General features: G+C 41.6%; 1 protein-coding gene across 1 annotated transcript in view; it reads right to left on the bottom strand.

The window, feature by feature from the left end:
- ltn1 (listerin E3 ubiquitin protein ligase 1) overlaps positions 1-13,965 on the bottom strand; it is a 145,640-nt gene that overhangs the window by 71,057 nt on the left and 60,618 nt on the right. The window contains exon 14 of the mRNA XM_086006213.1: positions 3,401-3,554. Within this exon, the coding sequence (XP_085862339.1) occupies positions 3,401-3,554 (154 nt within the window). The remainder of the gene's footprint in view (positions 1-3,400; positions 3,555-13,965) is intronic.

Genomic DNA, 13,965 nt, shown 5'->3' with positions numbered 1-13,965 from the left:
ATTTTCCAGCTTCCTAGTAAGACTTCTTTGAGGAAGTAACTAAATTAGTTAATGGGGCCATCTAATGGATAGAATTTGTTTGGATTGTCACAAGATATTTGAAATTATTTAGTGAAAGGCTCATGGAACTGATGGCAAATTGGTTAGCTAGTTGAAAATTGGACTGCCAATAGGAACAGGAAAAAAAAGTCTGAATACAGAGCAGTGGTCTACAATAGTCACATTATCCATAGACAATTTGGAGGAAAATATTGTATAGAGGTTATAAAATTTGCTCATTATACCAACCTGTGTGGCCAGGTGATCAATATCAACTTGCATTTATATAGGCCTTCATGCAGAAAAACATCCCAAAGCACTTCACAGAGGAGAAAGAGAGCAGAGTGTTGAGCCTTTGCATAAGCTTTAAGAGAGGTGACTAAAACATTGGTCGAAGAGATGTGCTTTAAAGAAGCTTTAAAATTTGGAACGTCAAGTAGAGGGGCAGAGGGAACAGAATTCCAAAGATAAGGGACAGGGAAGCTGTAGGATCTAATACAGATGGTGGAGCAGGTGCAATGAGGGATACAAAGGAGGCATGAGTCAGAGTACCAGGGGACACAGGAGGGATTCAAGGCTAGAAAAGGTTGCAGAGACAGGGTGGGGTGGGGCTGTGGAGGGATCTGTCGACAAGGATTTTAAATTTTATCCACTGGAGGACAGGACATCAACATAGGCCAGCGAGGACACAGGTGATTGTCAAGCATGGCTAGGACATCAACATAGGCCAGCGAGGACACAGGTGATTGTCAAGCATGGCTAGGTATGGGACAAGATGCAAGTGGTAGTGTTTTAGATGATTTGGAGTTTGTAGAAATTGGAGGTCTGAAGGCTAGCAAGGAGCGCATTTGAGAAATTGAGTCTGGAGGTGAAGAAAGTTTGGATAAAGGTTTCAGCAACAGGCTCATTCACAGCCTAACATCAGGCAGATGGCCCGATAGCATGAGGTGGGCAGGGGTTGAAGAGGTGGAGCGGAATGTGATCAGCATACATGTGGAAGGTGACCCAGTGACACTGTAGATGAAGATACATCATCATTTAAAAATCTTGGGGTCTTGGGGAACTCCAGAGGTGACAATGTGGGAGCTAAAGGAGAAGCCATTGTTATGGAGATGCTACCTATGGTAGGATAGGTAGGAGTGCAACCACAAGGGCAAATGGGGTAGAGCTAGTGAATGAAGATAGCTTAATCAACTGTGTCAAACACAACAGAGAGGTCAAGGAGGGGAAAAGTGCCATGATCGCAGTCACAGAGGATATTGTTGGTGACTTTGACAAGGTGCTATAGGCAGGGCAGAAAATGGACTGGAGGGATTCAAATAAGAAGCTGGGAGGTGATGACATGCTAAGGACCTTAGGCAAGAAGCAGAGGATAGAGATTTAGTGGAAGTTGGAGGAGATGGATGTTCAATGGTGTGCTTTATCAGGGAGATAAATATCATTCAAAGAGATCTTAAACAGATGGGCTAAGAAATAACACAAGAATTTAATTGGTTGTCTGTGGAACTCAGTAAGTCACAGCTGATTAGTGCAGACATAGGGAATCAATAAATATGCTTCAGTTTTACTTGATTATCTTTGGGAATCTGAGAGTTTAATGCAGAGCATTCCCTCAAAAAATTAAACGGGTGGTAGTAACCTCCATGATGGGACAGATTGTAGAAGGTTTATGTAAAGAATGAATCTGATGGACCGAAGGATCATTTCTCCTTCCATGCTTTCCTATGCTAGAGATTTTACGCACACCTCACAAATTTAGAAAACGCTATTATAAAAATGGCCACAACAGCTTCTAGTTGAATCTAATTTTCACTTTACGAACTATTACAATCAAAACTGGATTGTTACTGCATTTCAAAAAAACTGCGCTTTCTGTAAAGAAAAATAGAATGTTTTCTTACTTTTCACTACACAGGCCAGATGCACATTAACTGTGAGGCTGTAGCAATCACTATCCAGAAAATTAAAACAATAACCACACTGTTGATTAGCCAAATAACTTGCACAATTTCACACCATTACTTCATAGATGATTGTACAAACAGAGATACAAAAGAAAAATTAAAAATAATGAAGTCTTGGAAGGTAATTACAAAGTTGCCAAACCACAAGAACAGAGTGTCAGCAGGACGCATAGATGCATGAATGTCAGCAGATTTAAGTGTCAGATGGTTAATACAGCTGTCTGATTCTCGCTGGCATTAGTTCTTTGATAAAATATATAGCTGCATAATTTAAAAAACAAAAATTGCCGATGTTAACATTATCATCCCTCTAGAACTTGCGAGTTAAACCAGCTGTTTAATTACACTAAAGGCTGTGAGAGCAAATGCCAATTTACATCCCGATGACAGAATCACCTACTGAGGCAATGTGATTTCAAAATCATTGCGCCACATCATTCAGATATTTTGAAGAATATTATCAAAGAATTTGTATCAGAAGAAAATGTTCTTAACAAATTATATTATAATAAACTGTGGTTGATAGTTGCTTTTTTTTTCAGTGCCACGATGCTTTCAAATTTAAAAAAACATTTAAAAAGCATTTTTTCCTTTCACCTAGTTTAGCTTTGATTTAGCTGCCTCAATTGGCTACACCTTCTTCACAGGCGAGCTGGACACTCTGATCTACTTCCAGAGGCATAGTTGATGCTGCCTCTGATTCACACTTTGAAGTGCTTACTTCTGCAAATCAGTCCCTTCCCTTCTTTGAGGTCAGCATTTTGCCTTCACTAAAGACCACTGCTCCATTCACCCGACGTACCATCTGAAGTATATTTTAAAATGTCACCAGGGACTGGGTTTGAATCTAACTCTCCCAATCTGTGGGATAATGCATTGATGAGCTATATAATTGGATTACTTACTATTTTAACATAAATAAATATAATTTAAAATGTCTTGCGCAAGAGAATTTTAAAATTCAATTTACGGTTTTAACTAATTTGTTCAAAATCCTTTGAATATGTAACAATACGTTTGCTTGCTGATAATTCTTTTTACAACAAAGTATTTGCATTCAGTAAGAAATCACATAGCTGTGGGCAACATTCTTATCATCACACTACAGCTGGACTTTTCCTACATAATTCTCATGACTGTGATTTCAAGAACAGTAATTGGAATTGCCACAAATACAGAATGCAAAAATGCTTCATCTCAGATTTACTGTACAATGTAATGTAATATCTTGTGACATGTATATTAGATCAGCAAGTATGCAGTATAGCAAAGCAGTTGCTTTACACAACAGGTAAACTAAACTTATTAAGCTGGATAAGGATTAACTTCTTACAGAAAATACATTTACCGGTGAAGAAAATACGAGAGAAGGGGCATACTTATTTGTTAAATAATACCTCTTCACGTCCAGTGCTGATGTTTGGACTTGACTTTTCAACCATGTTGCAGAGCTGTGGAAGAAACCGCGCTTTCTAAATTGTCCTTGTTGTTGATTGATTAGTGACGTTAATCCCAGCAACCAGGTCTGTTGCAATTTATGTAGATCAGCATCTAAAACAGGATGATAAAACTCAATCTTTCAAACAAAAAATAAAATGTATATCAACATGCTTCAGTATCCTGCAGTCATTTATATGTTAGTTCTAAGATTTGGGAACATTTCCACTGAAATTATTGCTTGTATAAACTGTACAACAAAGAGTTACCCAAGGGTGCATCCATCAAAGCTTCTTTTCTGACTTAAAAGTATGTGGATAAGGTAAAAAAAAAGCCACAAGGTTAAAGACTTATACAAGTTGCATATTATGTGCATAAATGTTAATAAAATGATCAAAGTGAAAGTTATACAGGAAACTTTGTGCTATCCGGCACCGACGGGACCGCGCTGTTGCCGTTCCCTCAAAACTGCCGGACACACCAGCGTTAATGTTGAAACATACGGAGCTTTTCATCTCCGTATCTGACAACAAACACTGTTGCTTAGCAACAGCTTCTAAACAGTCGGCCCGAACCTTGGAAGCGTCTCTGTAGCTTAGCAACAGCTTCAGAGAGACTTTGCAGAGCCTGACTGTTGGAAAAAAAAAGCCACGAGAAGAAAAAAAACCTAACAAAACGGCTCCCGATTTTTGCCGGTGGCTCGAGCTTGCCGGACATTTAGCCTCCGGATAACACAAAGTTTCCTGTATCACAGAGTGTACTTTATACAGAAGTGAAGAATTAAAGAGTCGAATTACAATTTCCCGTCATTTTGCTTAACTAGATATTCAATATATATTTAAAATTAGTGTTAATGGGATTTGCAATGAGGTGACAGTTGGATCAGACCTTTGTATTCTGAAAATTTGACTGAACATCAGGAAGGCAGAAGATAACTTGAATTTTTTTTTACTTTTAAGTGAAAATATAATTCTATTACACATTTTTCCTGGTAACATTCTTACTAATGCAAGTTATATAGATCAATTATCATCTGTATACTTGCCTTAGACAGGCAAGATCCAATTTAATAAGTAAAATAATGTAATAATGGCAAAATATTATTTTCTAGTGCTTGTAACAACAGATAATGCTTTCTAATCTACAAAAACAAAATATAGATTTCAAAAGATAATCCCTAGCGGTGGCAGGGTTTACTCTTTAGTAGCTACCATTAGAATAAAAAACATTACAGTAAATGCTCTGTGTGAACAATCAAGATGCATTAAGAAGTCTACATCTTCCTAAACAGCGCTAACAATGAAAAATGAGCTTGCTAGGAACCCAACAGCAGCCGGTTTGGCTTGCTCACCGTGACAATGTAAACTAGTGATTAGTTTAAGTGAGGGGAAAAATTTAGCCAAATTGCTCCATCTCATTATAAAATGTAGTAACATTGTTAGGAACATAGAAGTGAGTGAACTTCAAAAATGTAGCCACAACATTGCTTTAAAAAACAATGTAAATCCATGTCAATGAATGGAATTAATACCTAATTACAATTTTAGTGAGTTAACATGAACTTTTGATGCTGCTACTTCTGTTGTGCCATAATGTTAAAGGCAAATGAAGTTCATTCTTTTGATGCTTAGTGACTAAATGCAGCAGTTATTATGGTATTGAACTGAGATGATCCCAAGTTCAGTCTCTGGTCTGTGCGGAGTTCGCTGATCTCAGTTTGGCAGCATTAGGGGCACCAAAATTAACCTGTGTCCTCAGACCAGGGACGTAAAAACTCAGCCAAAAGGTTTTCACCCTTGATCAATCAAGGCAGCATTTGATCGAGTGTGGCATCAAGGAGCCCTAGCAAAACTGAAGTCAATGGGAATCAAGGGGAAAACTCTCCCTTTGTGCTAGGTATGATTCCAACCAATGAAGTTGGCTGTGGTTGTTGGAGGTCATTCATCTCAATCACATGACATCACTGCAGGAGTTCCTCAGGGCAGTGTCCTAGGCCCAACCATCTTCAGCTGTTTCATCAATGACCTTCCCTCCATCATAAGGTCAGAAGTGGGGATGTTCGCTGATGATTGCACACTGTTCAGCACCATTCGAGACTAGTCAGATACTGACGCAGTCCGTGTCCATATGCAGCAAGACCCGGACAACATTCAGACTTGGGCTGACAAGTGGCAAGTAACATTCGCACCACACAAGTGCCAGGCAATGAGCATCTCCAACAAGCGAGACTCAAACCATCTCCCCTTGACATTCAATGGCATTACCATCGCTGAATCCCCCACTATCAACATCCTGGGGGTTACCATTGACCAGAAACTGAACTGGACCAGCCATATAAATACTGTGGCTACAAGAGCAGGCCAGAGGCTGGGAATTCTGTGGCAAGTGTCTCACCTCCTGACTCCCCAAAGCCTTTCCACCATCTACAAGGCACAAGTCAGGAGTGTGATGGAATACTCTCCACTTGCCTGGATGAGTGCAGCTCCAACAACACTCAAGAAGCTCGACACCATTCAGGATAAAGCAGCCCGCTTGATTGGCACTCCCTCCACCACCGGCGCACTGTGGCTGCAGTGTGTACCATCTACAAGATGCACTGCAGCAACTCGCCAAAGCTCCTTCAACAGCACCTTCCAAACCCGCGACCTCTACCACTTAGAAGGACAAGGGCAGCAGACGCATGGGAACATCACCACCTACAAGTTCCCCTCCAAGCCACACACCATCCTGACTTGGACCTGTATCGCCGTTCCTTCACTGTCGCTGGGCCAAAATCCTGGAACTCCCTTCCTAACAGCATTGTGGGTGTACCTGCACCATATGGACTGCAGCGGTTCAAGGCGGCGGCTCACCACCATCTTCTCAAGGGCAATTAGGGATGGGCACTAAATGCAGGCCTAGCCAGCGACGCCCACATCCCATCAATGAATTAAAAAAAAAAAATATCCAGTTACCCCTGTTAGAATATGCATATCTGTGGATGTTGAGCATGAACAGGATTGGTCTTAGTCAAGATACTTTGCATGGCTCAATAGTATGCTAATAGTCACTGTCTAAGCTCACACATCAAGAAAGATCACTACTATGTTGCTGATACCTGTGGAACTTTTGCCTGAATATAAAATCACCAGTTTCAGCAAAAGTGGGGAGATAAAGGTAAACTGAATCAACAAAAACTAACCCAAAGCGGAGATCTTCTGATAATAGAATGAAGGAAATCAAGTCCACATCCACCAGTTTGTGGCACTGTGCACTGATATTTCAAAGCACTCTCTCTCCAAGTCATTCTATCACTACTCATTAGAGCTGCCATCATCTACTCCTATCCGATACAGCTTGCTGATGCATTTTAACAAGGAGTTACAAAATTTGACTGTTGGGCGATATAGTACTGCCTCAAATTTTTGGCACTCCTCAGAAGAAAAAAATAGTATGGTTCCACTGATCGGCAGTGATGGAATCAAGCAAGGCTATACAACAGAGCATTAGAATGAGGGGCTAAATATATTAATTCAGTAGAGAGTACACTTAAATAAAAAAATGCTAATTTTCTTCCCCTTTTCTCCCCATCTCATCTAATGGAGAGGAACAATTCCACAGCTGTCAGCAGATCTCTTGCACCTCAGCTAAATGACAATTCTTCACCCGAGTCTGGACATTGAGTGTGGCCATCTATTTCACCATGGAGAGCATCACAGCTGAGCCTGATCCTTTTATCATGCGACATCCATACATACGCACTTTTTAGCACTGTCACTGAATAATGGTCAGCATCAAAAATTCTGGTTGATATCCTGCACAGGCATGATGAACCAAATGGCCTCCTTCCATATGGCCCCAGAGCAGACTGCATTTACCTATTACCCCACTGTAGCGTCCAATTGTTTCCAAAATGATTCCTAGGTGTTTACCTTCACTACTCTATCTTGTTTATTCCATATGTTCTTTCTGTGTAGAAGAATTTTCTGATACCAATCCTAAAATTTACATTTTACTAGTTTGAACCTATGTCCCCCAGTTCTACTTCTGTAGTTTAATTTAAAGTAATATTCCAGTTATCATTTTATATTCTGGTTAACCTTTTCTATACCCTTAATAATCTTGAATACTTCTATAAGATCACCTTTCAGGGCTAAAAAGTCCAAGTTTCTCAGTCTTTCCTCATAACTAACTGCAGAGAAGTTTCATGGCTCTTCTCTGCACTGCTTACAGTGTTTGAATGTATCTCTTGTTTCTTGGCGACTAGAACTGGATTCAGTATTCAATGTGAAGTCTAACCAGGGCACTATAAATTTTAAATCACTACCTCCTCAAACATATTCTACTGTTTTGACTATGTGGTTTAACATCCTATTAACTTTGGCTATTGTGGCTCTGCAATGGTTGGGCATGTTTAATGTCCAGTCTAATAAGACTCTTGGGTCTCTTTCAGCTTCATCCTTGGTCATTTCAACACCATTTGTGTATATATCATCTATTTTTCCTTCCTACGTGTCGCACTTCACATTGGTTTGCATTAAATTTAATCTGCTATTGTTCTACCCACTTACATATCTTGCACAACTCATCTTGTAATTTCTGAACTGCCTCTTCTGAATCCACTGTCTCTCCTAGTTGGACATAATGTGCATATTTACCACTGTACATTGAGTTTCTGAATCTAGATTATTTATGTAAATTAGAAACAGAAGTGGTCCCAGCACTGAGCCCTAAGGCACTTCACTCAGTACTTCTTCCCCACATTGACATAACCCTGGATAAATTCTCGAAGGGGAAAAAAATACAGGGCTATGGGGAAAGAGCAGGGGAGTGGGATTAATTGGATAGTTCTACCAAAGAGCTGGCACAGGCACGATGGACCAAATGGCCTCCTTCTGTGCTGTACCATTCTATGACTCTATAACCCCTCTCATGAGTACTCATTGCTTACTAGCCTTCAGCTAACTTCTTATACATTCTCAAGATTTACCCCAAATCCTCCAAACTGAGTTTAATTAAGAACCTTCTACTTTGAAAGTCAGGGTACACCACATCATGGGGCTTACCAAAGTCCACTTGGGGTTTCACAATATTAGTCGAGCAGGGTCTTCTGCTTCTGAATTCATGCTGACTGCTGCCAAGTTGTTTGTTAGTGTACAGTTGATCAAGTTTACTCTGATAATTGATTCCGTTATGTTATCCAAAGTGGAAGTAAGACTAATGGGTCTGTAGTAGCCCATGTCTCTTCCGTCAATCTTTTTGATTATGGGAACCACATTAGCCTATTTCCAATCTACTGGTACCTCTGCGGTGTTCACGAACTCCCTCACAATGATCACCTGTGCGTCACAAACTGCCTCCCTAGTCTCTTTCAGAACTCTAGGGTAAATAACATAAATCCATTAGAATTTATTTGTTTTGAGTTCATTTATCCTGCCCAGAACTTCCATTTCATTTATAACAAAGTCAATGATTTTACTTGGGATATCTTTGTGTAGGGCATGTTGCTCATGTCATCCGTTGTGAATACCTAGAGGTAGTCATTCAGAATATTTACTAATATGTGCTCACCCTCAGTTTTGAGCCCATTTGTATCTTATAGTTTTCACCTTTTCTCTGACTACCCTCTTCCATTGCGGTACCTAAAAAATTTTTACTTAAAAAAAAGCTTTTTTTAATGCTCCTCTGATCATTCTTTTAACATGTTTCTGCATTTCTTATATTTATCCCAGGAAGCTCTTACTCCTTTCAGAATTTCTACAGGCCATTTTTCCTCTTGATCTCACCTTTTAATTTGTTTACGAATCCACTTAGAGTCACATTTGTTAATACTTCAAGTGGATTCGTAAACAAGCGGATTATTATCCTGCATGCAGGATTGGTGCAGGGATTCTTGCTCTTTACTATTTTTATTAATGATCTAGTTATAGGTGTTGGGGGCACGATCTGCTAATTTGCAGATGATCTGTGCGAGTGTTGGGACTGTAAATGATGCTTGACTGCTTCACGTGGATCTTGATGTGTTGGGGGATTGGGCTTGTGACTGGCAAATTATGTTTAATTCAGAAAAGTGCAGTGTTATGCATGTGGGCAGGGCGAATACTCAACATACATACACCCTTCAGGGAAAAGCATTAAAGGAGGGGGAAAAAGAAAAAGAGATCTGGGCAGTCCAGTGCATAGATCTCTATAAGTTCATGAGCAATGCTGTGAAGCGATAGCTAGAGTGAATAGGATGTTGGGGTGTATTTTTAGGACAATTGACTATAAGATAAAGCATACTATTCTGTCCTTGTACAAGACCTTGATCAGGCCTCAGTTGGAATACTGTGTCCACTTTTGGTCTCCTCACATGATGGGTGATATTTGAGGCTTTGGAAAGGGTGCAGCGGTGGGTCACTAAACGAATTCCCAGTTTAAAGCAGCTTAGTTATCAAGATAGGCTAAAAGAGCTGGGACGTTACACTTTAGAGAGGCGTAGACTATGGGATAATCTGATCAAGGTTTATAAGATGAAAGGAATAGATCGTCATAGAGTCATACAGCACAGAAGGAGGCCATTCAGCCCATCAATTCCGTGCCAGCTCTCTGTAGAGCAATCCAGTCAATCCCATTCCCCCACTCTATCCCTGTAGCCCTGCAAGTTTATTTCCCTCAAGTGCCTATCCAGTCTCCGCTTGAAAACATCGAGTGTCTCCGCTTCCACCACTTCCGTCGGCAGCGAATTCCAGGTCATCACCGCATGCTGCATAAATTTTTTTCCCCTCACATCCCCCCTGTATCTCTTGCCCAAAACCTTAAATCGGAGTCCCCTAGTCCTTGTACCATTAACTAGTGGGAACAGCCTTTCCCCGTCTAGCCTATCCAAACCCCTCATAATCTTGTACACCTCTATCAAATCACCCCTCAACCACCTTTGCTCTAATGAAAACAAATCCAGCTTCTCCGACCTGTCCTTGTAGCTAAGATCCCCCATCTCCGGAACCATTCTGGTAAATCTCCTCTGCACCCTCTCAAGGGCCTTCACATCCTTCCTAAAGTGTGCTGACCAGAACTGGACGCAATACTCCAGTTGTGGCCTAACCAGCTTTATATGCCCGTATGCTTTGCTAACCACTCTCTCAATATGTCCTGCCACCTTCAGGGACCTATGCACATTAACTCCCAGGTCCCTCTGTCCTGTACACTCTTTAAAACTGTGCCATTAAGTGTATATTACCTCTCCCTGTTCCTTCTGCCAAAATGCATCACCTCACACTTCTCTGTATTAAATTCCATCTGCCACTTGTCTGCCCATTCTGCTAGCCTTTCTATGTCCTGTTGCAGTCAATTGGTATCATCCTCACTGTTTGCCACACCCCCAAGTTTGGTGCCCTCGGCAAATTTAGAAATTCTACTCTGTATTCCAATATCCAGGTCATTTATATATTTAAAAAAAGCAGTGGCCCCAGCACTGACCCTTGGGGAACACCACTGTCTACCATCCTCCAGTCTGAAAAACAGCCATTTACCACAACTCGCTGTTTTCTGTCCTTAAGCCAATTCCATATCCAAGCTGCAACTGACCCACCTATTCCATGAGCCTCAATTTTGTTAACCAGCCTTCCATGTGGTACTTTGTCAAACGCCTTCCGAAAATCCAGGTAGACAACATCCATTGCATTCCCCTCATCAATCCTCTCTGTTACTTCATCAAAAAATTCAATTAGATTAGTCAAACACGATCGGCCTTTTACAAATCCGTGTTGGCTCGCTTTAATTAGCTTAAACCTCTCCAAGTGCCCATTAATTTTTTCCTTGATTATTGTTTCTAAAACTTTACCCACCACTGATGTTAAACTGACCGGCCTGTAGTTACTAGGATTGTCCTTACACCCTTTCTTGAACAATGGTGTCACATATGCCACTTTCCAATCCTCAGGCACCTCCCACGCATCTAGGGAAGATTGGAAAATTATGGCAAGCCCTTCCACTATCTCCTCCCCCAATTCCCTTAGCAACCTGGGATGCAAGCCATCTGGACCAGGCGACTTATCCACTCTAAGCATACCCAGCGTTTCTAGTACATCCTGTCTATCAATATTCACCCCTTCCATTGCTTCTACCTCTTCCACTTCTACCGATATTTTGTCAGCATCCACCTCCTTAGTAAACACCGATACAAAGTATTCATTGAGTATTCTAGCCTTGCCCTGCGCCTCTAAGCCTTCTTTGTCTCGAATAGGCCCCACTCCGCCTCTTACTGTTTACATGCCAGTTTTTGGGTTCCCTTTTATGTTAACCACCATTCTACTCTCATATTCTCTCTTTGCCAATCTTATTTTCATCTTCACTTCCCCTCTCAACTTATTGTATTTGGTCTGGTTCTCCCTTGAAGAATTCACCCGACATGCATCATACACCCAATTTTTTTGTTTCATCATCTTCTCTATCTCCCTCGTCATCCAAGGAGCCCTAGCTTTGGTTCCCTTACCCTTCCCTTTTGTTGGAATGTACCTAGCCTGTACTTGGAACACCTCCTCCTTAAAGATCACCCATTGTTCCGTTACAGTTTTTCCTGTCAGTCTTTGGTTCCATTTTACCCTGGCTAGATCCTTTCGCATCCCATTGAAGTTAGCCCTATTCCAGTTTAGAAGTTCCACTCTAGATTGTTCCTTGCTCCTCTCCATTGCTAATCTAAATCTTATGATACGATGATCACTCGTACCCAAGTGTTCTCCCATAGACACTTGGTCGACCTGGGCCAAGAACATACTGGCCGAAAGTTCTCCTGAACACATTTCAGAAATTCCTCCCCCTCTTTCCCCTTTACCCTAGCATTATCCCAATCGATATTTGGGTAATTAAAGTCTCCCAATATCACCACTCTATATAGTTCTTGCATATCTCTGCGATTTCCCTGCAGATTTGCTCCTCTGCCTCCCTCTCACTATTTGGAGGCCTATAGAATACCCCCAATAGCGTGATCATACCCTTTTTGCTCCTCAACTCTGACCAAATGAATTCTGTCCTTGTGTTTGAGTTGACAGATTGTTCCAATTAATAGGTTAGGGAGGACATGAGGTCACAATTTTAAGTTATACAAGGCCAGATCTAGGTTAGATGTCAGGAGGTGGTTGTTCTCCCAGAGAATAGTGGGCCTCTGGAACAGGCTGCTGGCTCGTGTTCCTATAAGCGAGAGCTGGACCGGTTTCTGACTGGGACAGAGATTACCTCTTACAAAAGGTAGGTACTGCAAGGAATTATCGGGGCCAAAGTGATCTCCTGGACCAGTTTTCATCGCCATGCGGGGGGGGGGGGGGGGGGGGGGGTGGTGGTCGGAGAGGAATTTCTCAGATTGTCTTTTAGCAAATTAGCCTGGGTTTTTAATCTGTTTTTTTGCCTCTCCCAGGAGATTACATGGTTTTAGGTGGGATAAAGGCATCACAATTGTGGGGGACAGGCTGGATGGACCAGAGGGTCTTTTCCTGTCCATTATTGTTCATATGCTCAGCATTATACCTTTAAAGGGGTCCCATCCGACTTCTACTGAAGTACATAAGAACATAAGAAGTAGGAGCAGGAGTAGGTCATACGGCCCCTCGGGCCTGCTCCGCCATTCAATAGGATCATGGCTGATCCGAATCTAGACTCACGTCCACTTCCCTGCCCTCTCCCCGTAACCCCTAATTCCCTTGTCTGCTAGGAAACTGTCTATCTGTTTTAAATTTATTTAATGTTGCAGCTTCCACAGCTCTCTGGGGTAGCAAATTCCATAGATTTACTACCCTCTGAGTGAAGAAGTTTCTCCTCATCTCAGTTTTGAAAGGGCAGCCCTTATTCTAAGATTATGCCCCCTAGTTCTAGTCTCACCCATCAATGGAAACATCCTCCCCGCATCCACCCGATCAAGCCCCCTCACAATCTTATATGTTTCGATAAGATTGCCTCTCATTCTTCTGAACTCCAATGAGTAGAGGCCCAATCTACTCAATATAATTGCAAAATACTGCGGATGCTGGAAATCTGAAATAACAACAGAAAATGCTGGAAATACTCAGCAGGCCAGGCAGTATCCGTGGAGAGAGAAACAGAGTTAACGTTTCAGGTCTGGGATGAAGGGTCCCAGACCCGAAACGTTAACTCTGTTTCTCTCTCCACAGATACTGCCTGGCCTGCTGAGTATTTCCAGCATTTTCTGTTGTTATTCCCAACCTACTCAACCTTTCCTCATACGTCAACCCCCTCATCTCTGGAATCAACCGAGTGAACCTTCTCTGAACCGCCTCGAGAGCAAGTATATCTTTTCTTAAATATGGAAACCAAACTGCACGCAGTATTCCAGGTGTGGCCGCACCAATACCCTGTATAACTGCAGCAAGACCTTCCTGCTTTTATACTCCATCCCCCTTGCAATAAAAGCCAAGATTCCATTGGCCTTCCTGATCACCTGCTGCACCTGCATGCTAACTTTTTGTGTTTCATGCACCAGGACCCCCAGATCCCTTTGTAAAGTGTTGTTGAACATCCTCTGCCCAATTTATGTTATAATTGTTCCCTTATAATT

Source organism: Somniosus microcephalus, chromosome 14, assembly GCF_052327205.1.
Source record: "Somniosus microcephalus isolate GS21.2 chromosome 14, FLI_Smic_1.0, whole genome shotgun sequence".
NCBI lineage: Eukaryota > Metazoa > Chordata > Chondrichthyes > Squaliformes > Somniosidae > Somniosus > Somniosus microcephalus.
Note: the sequence above shows the minus strand (reverse complement) of the source record. Positions and strands in the feature narration are given on the sequence as shown.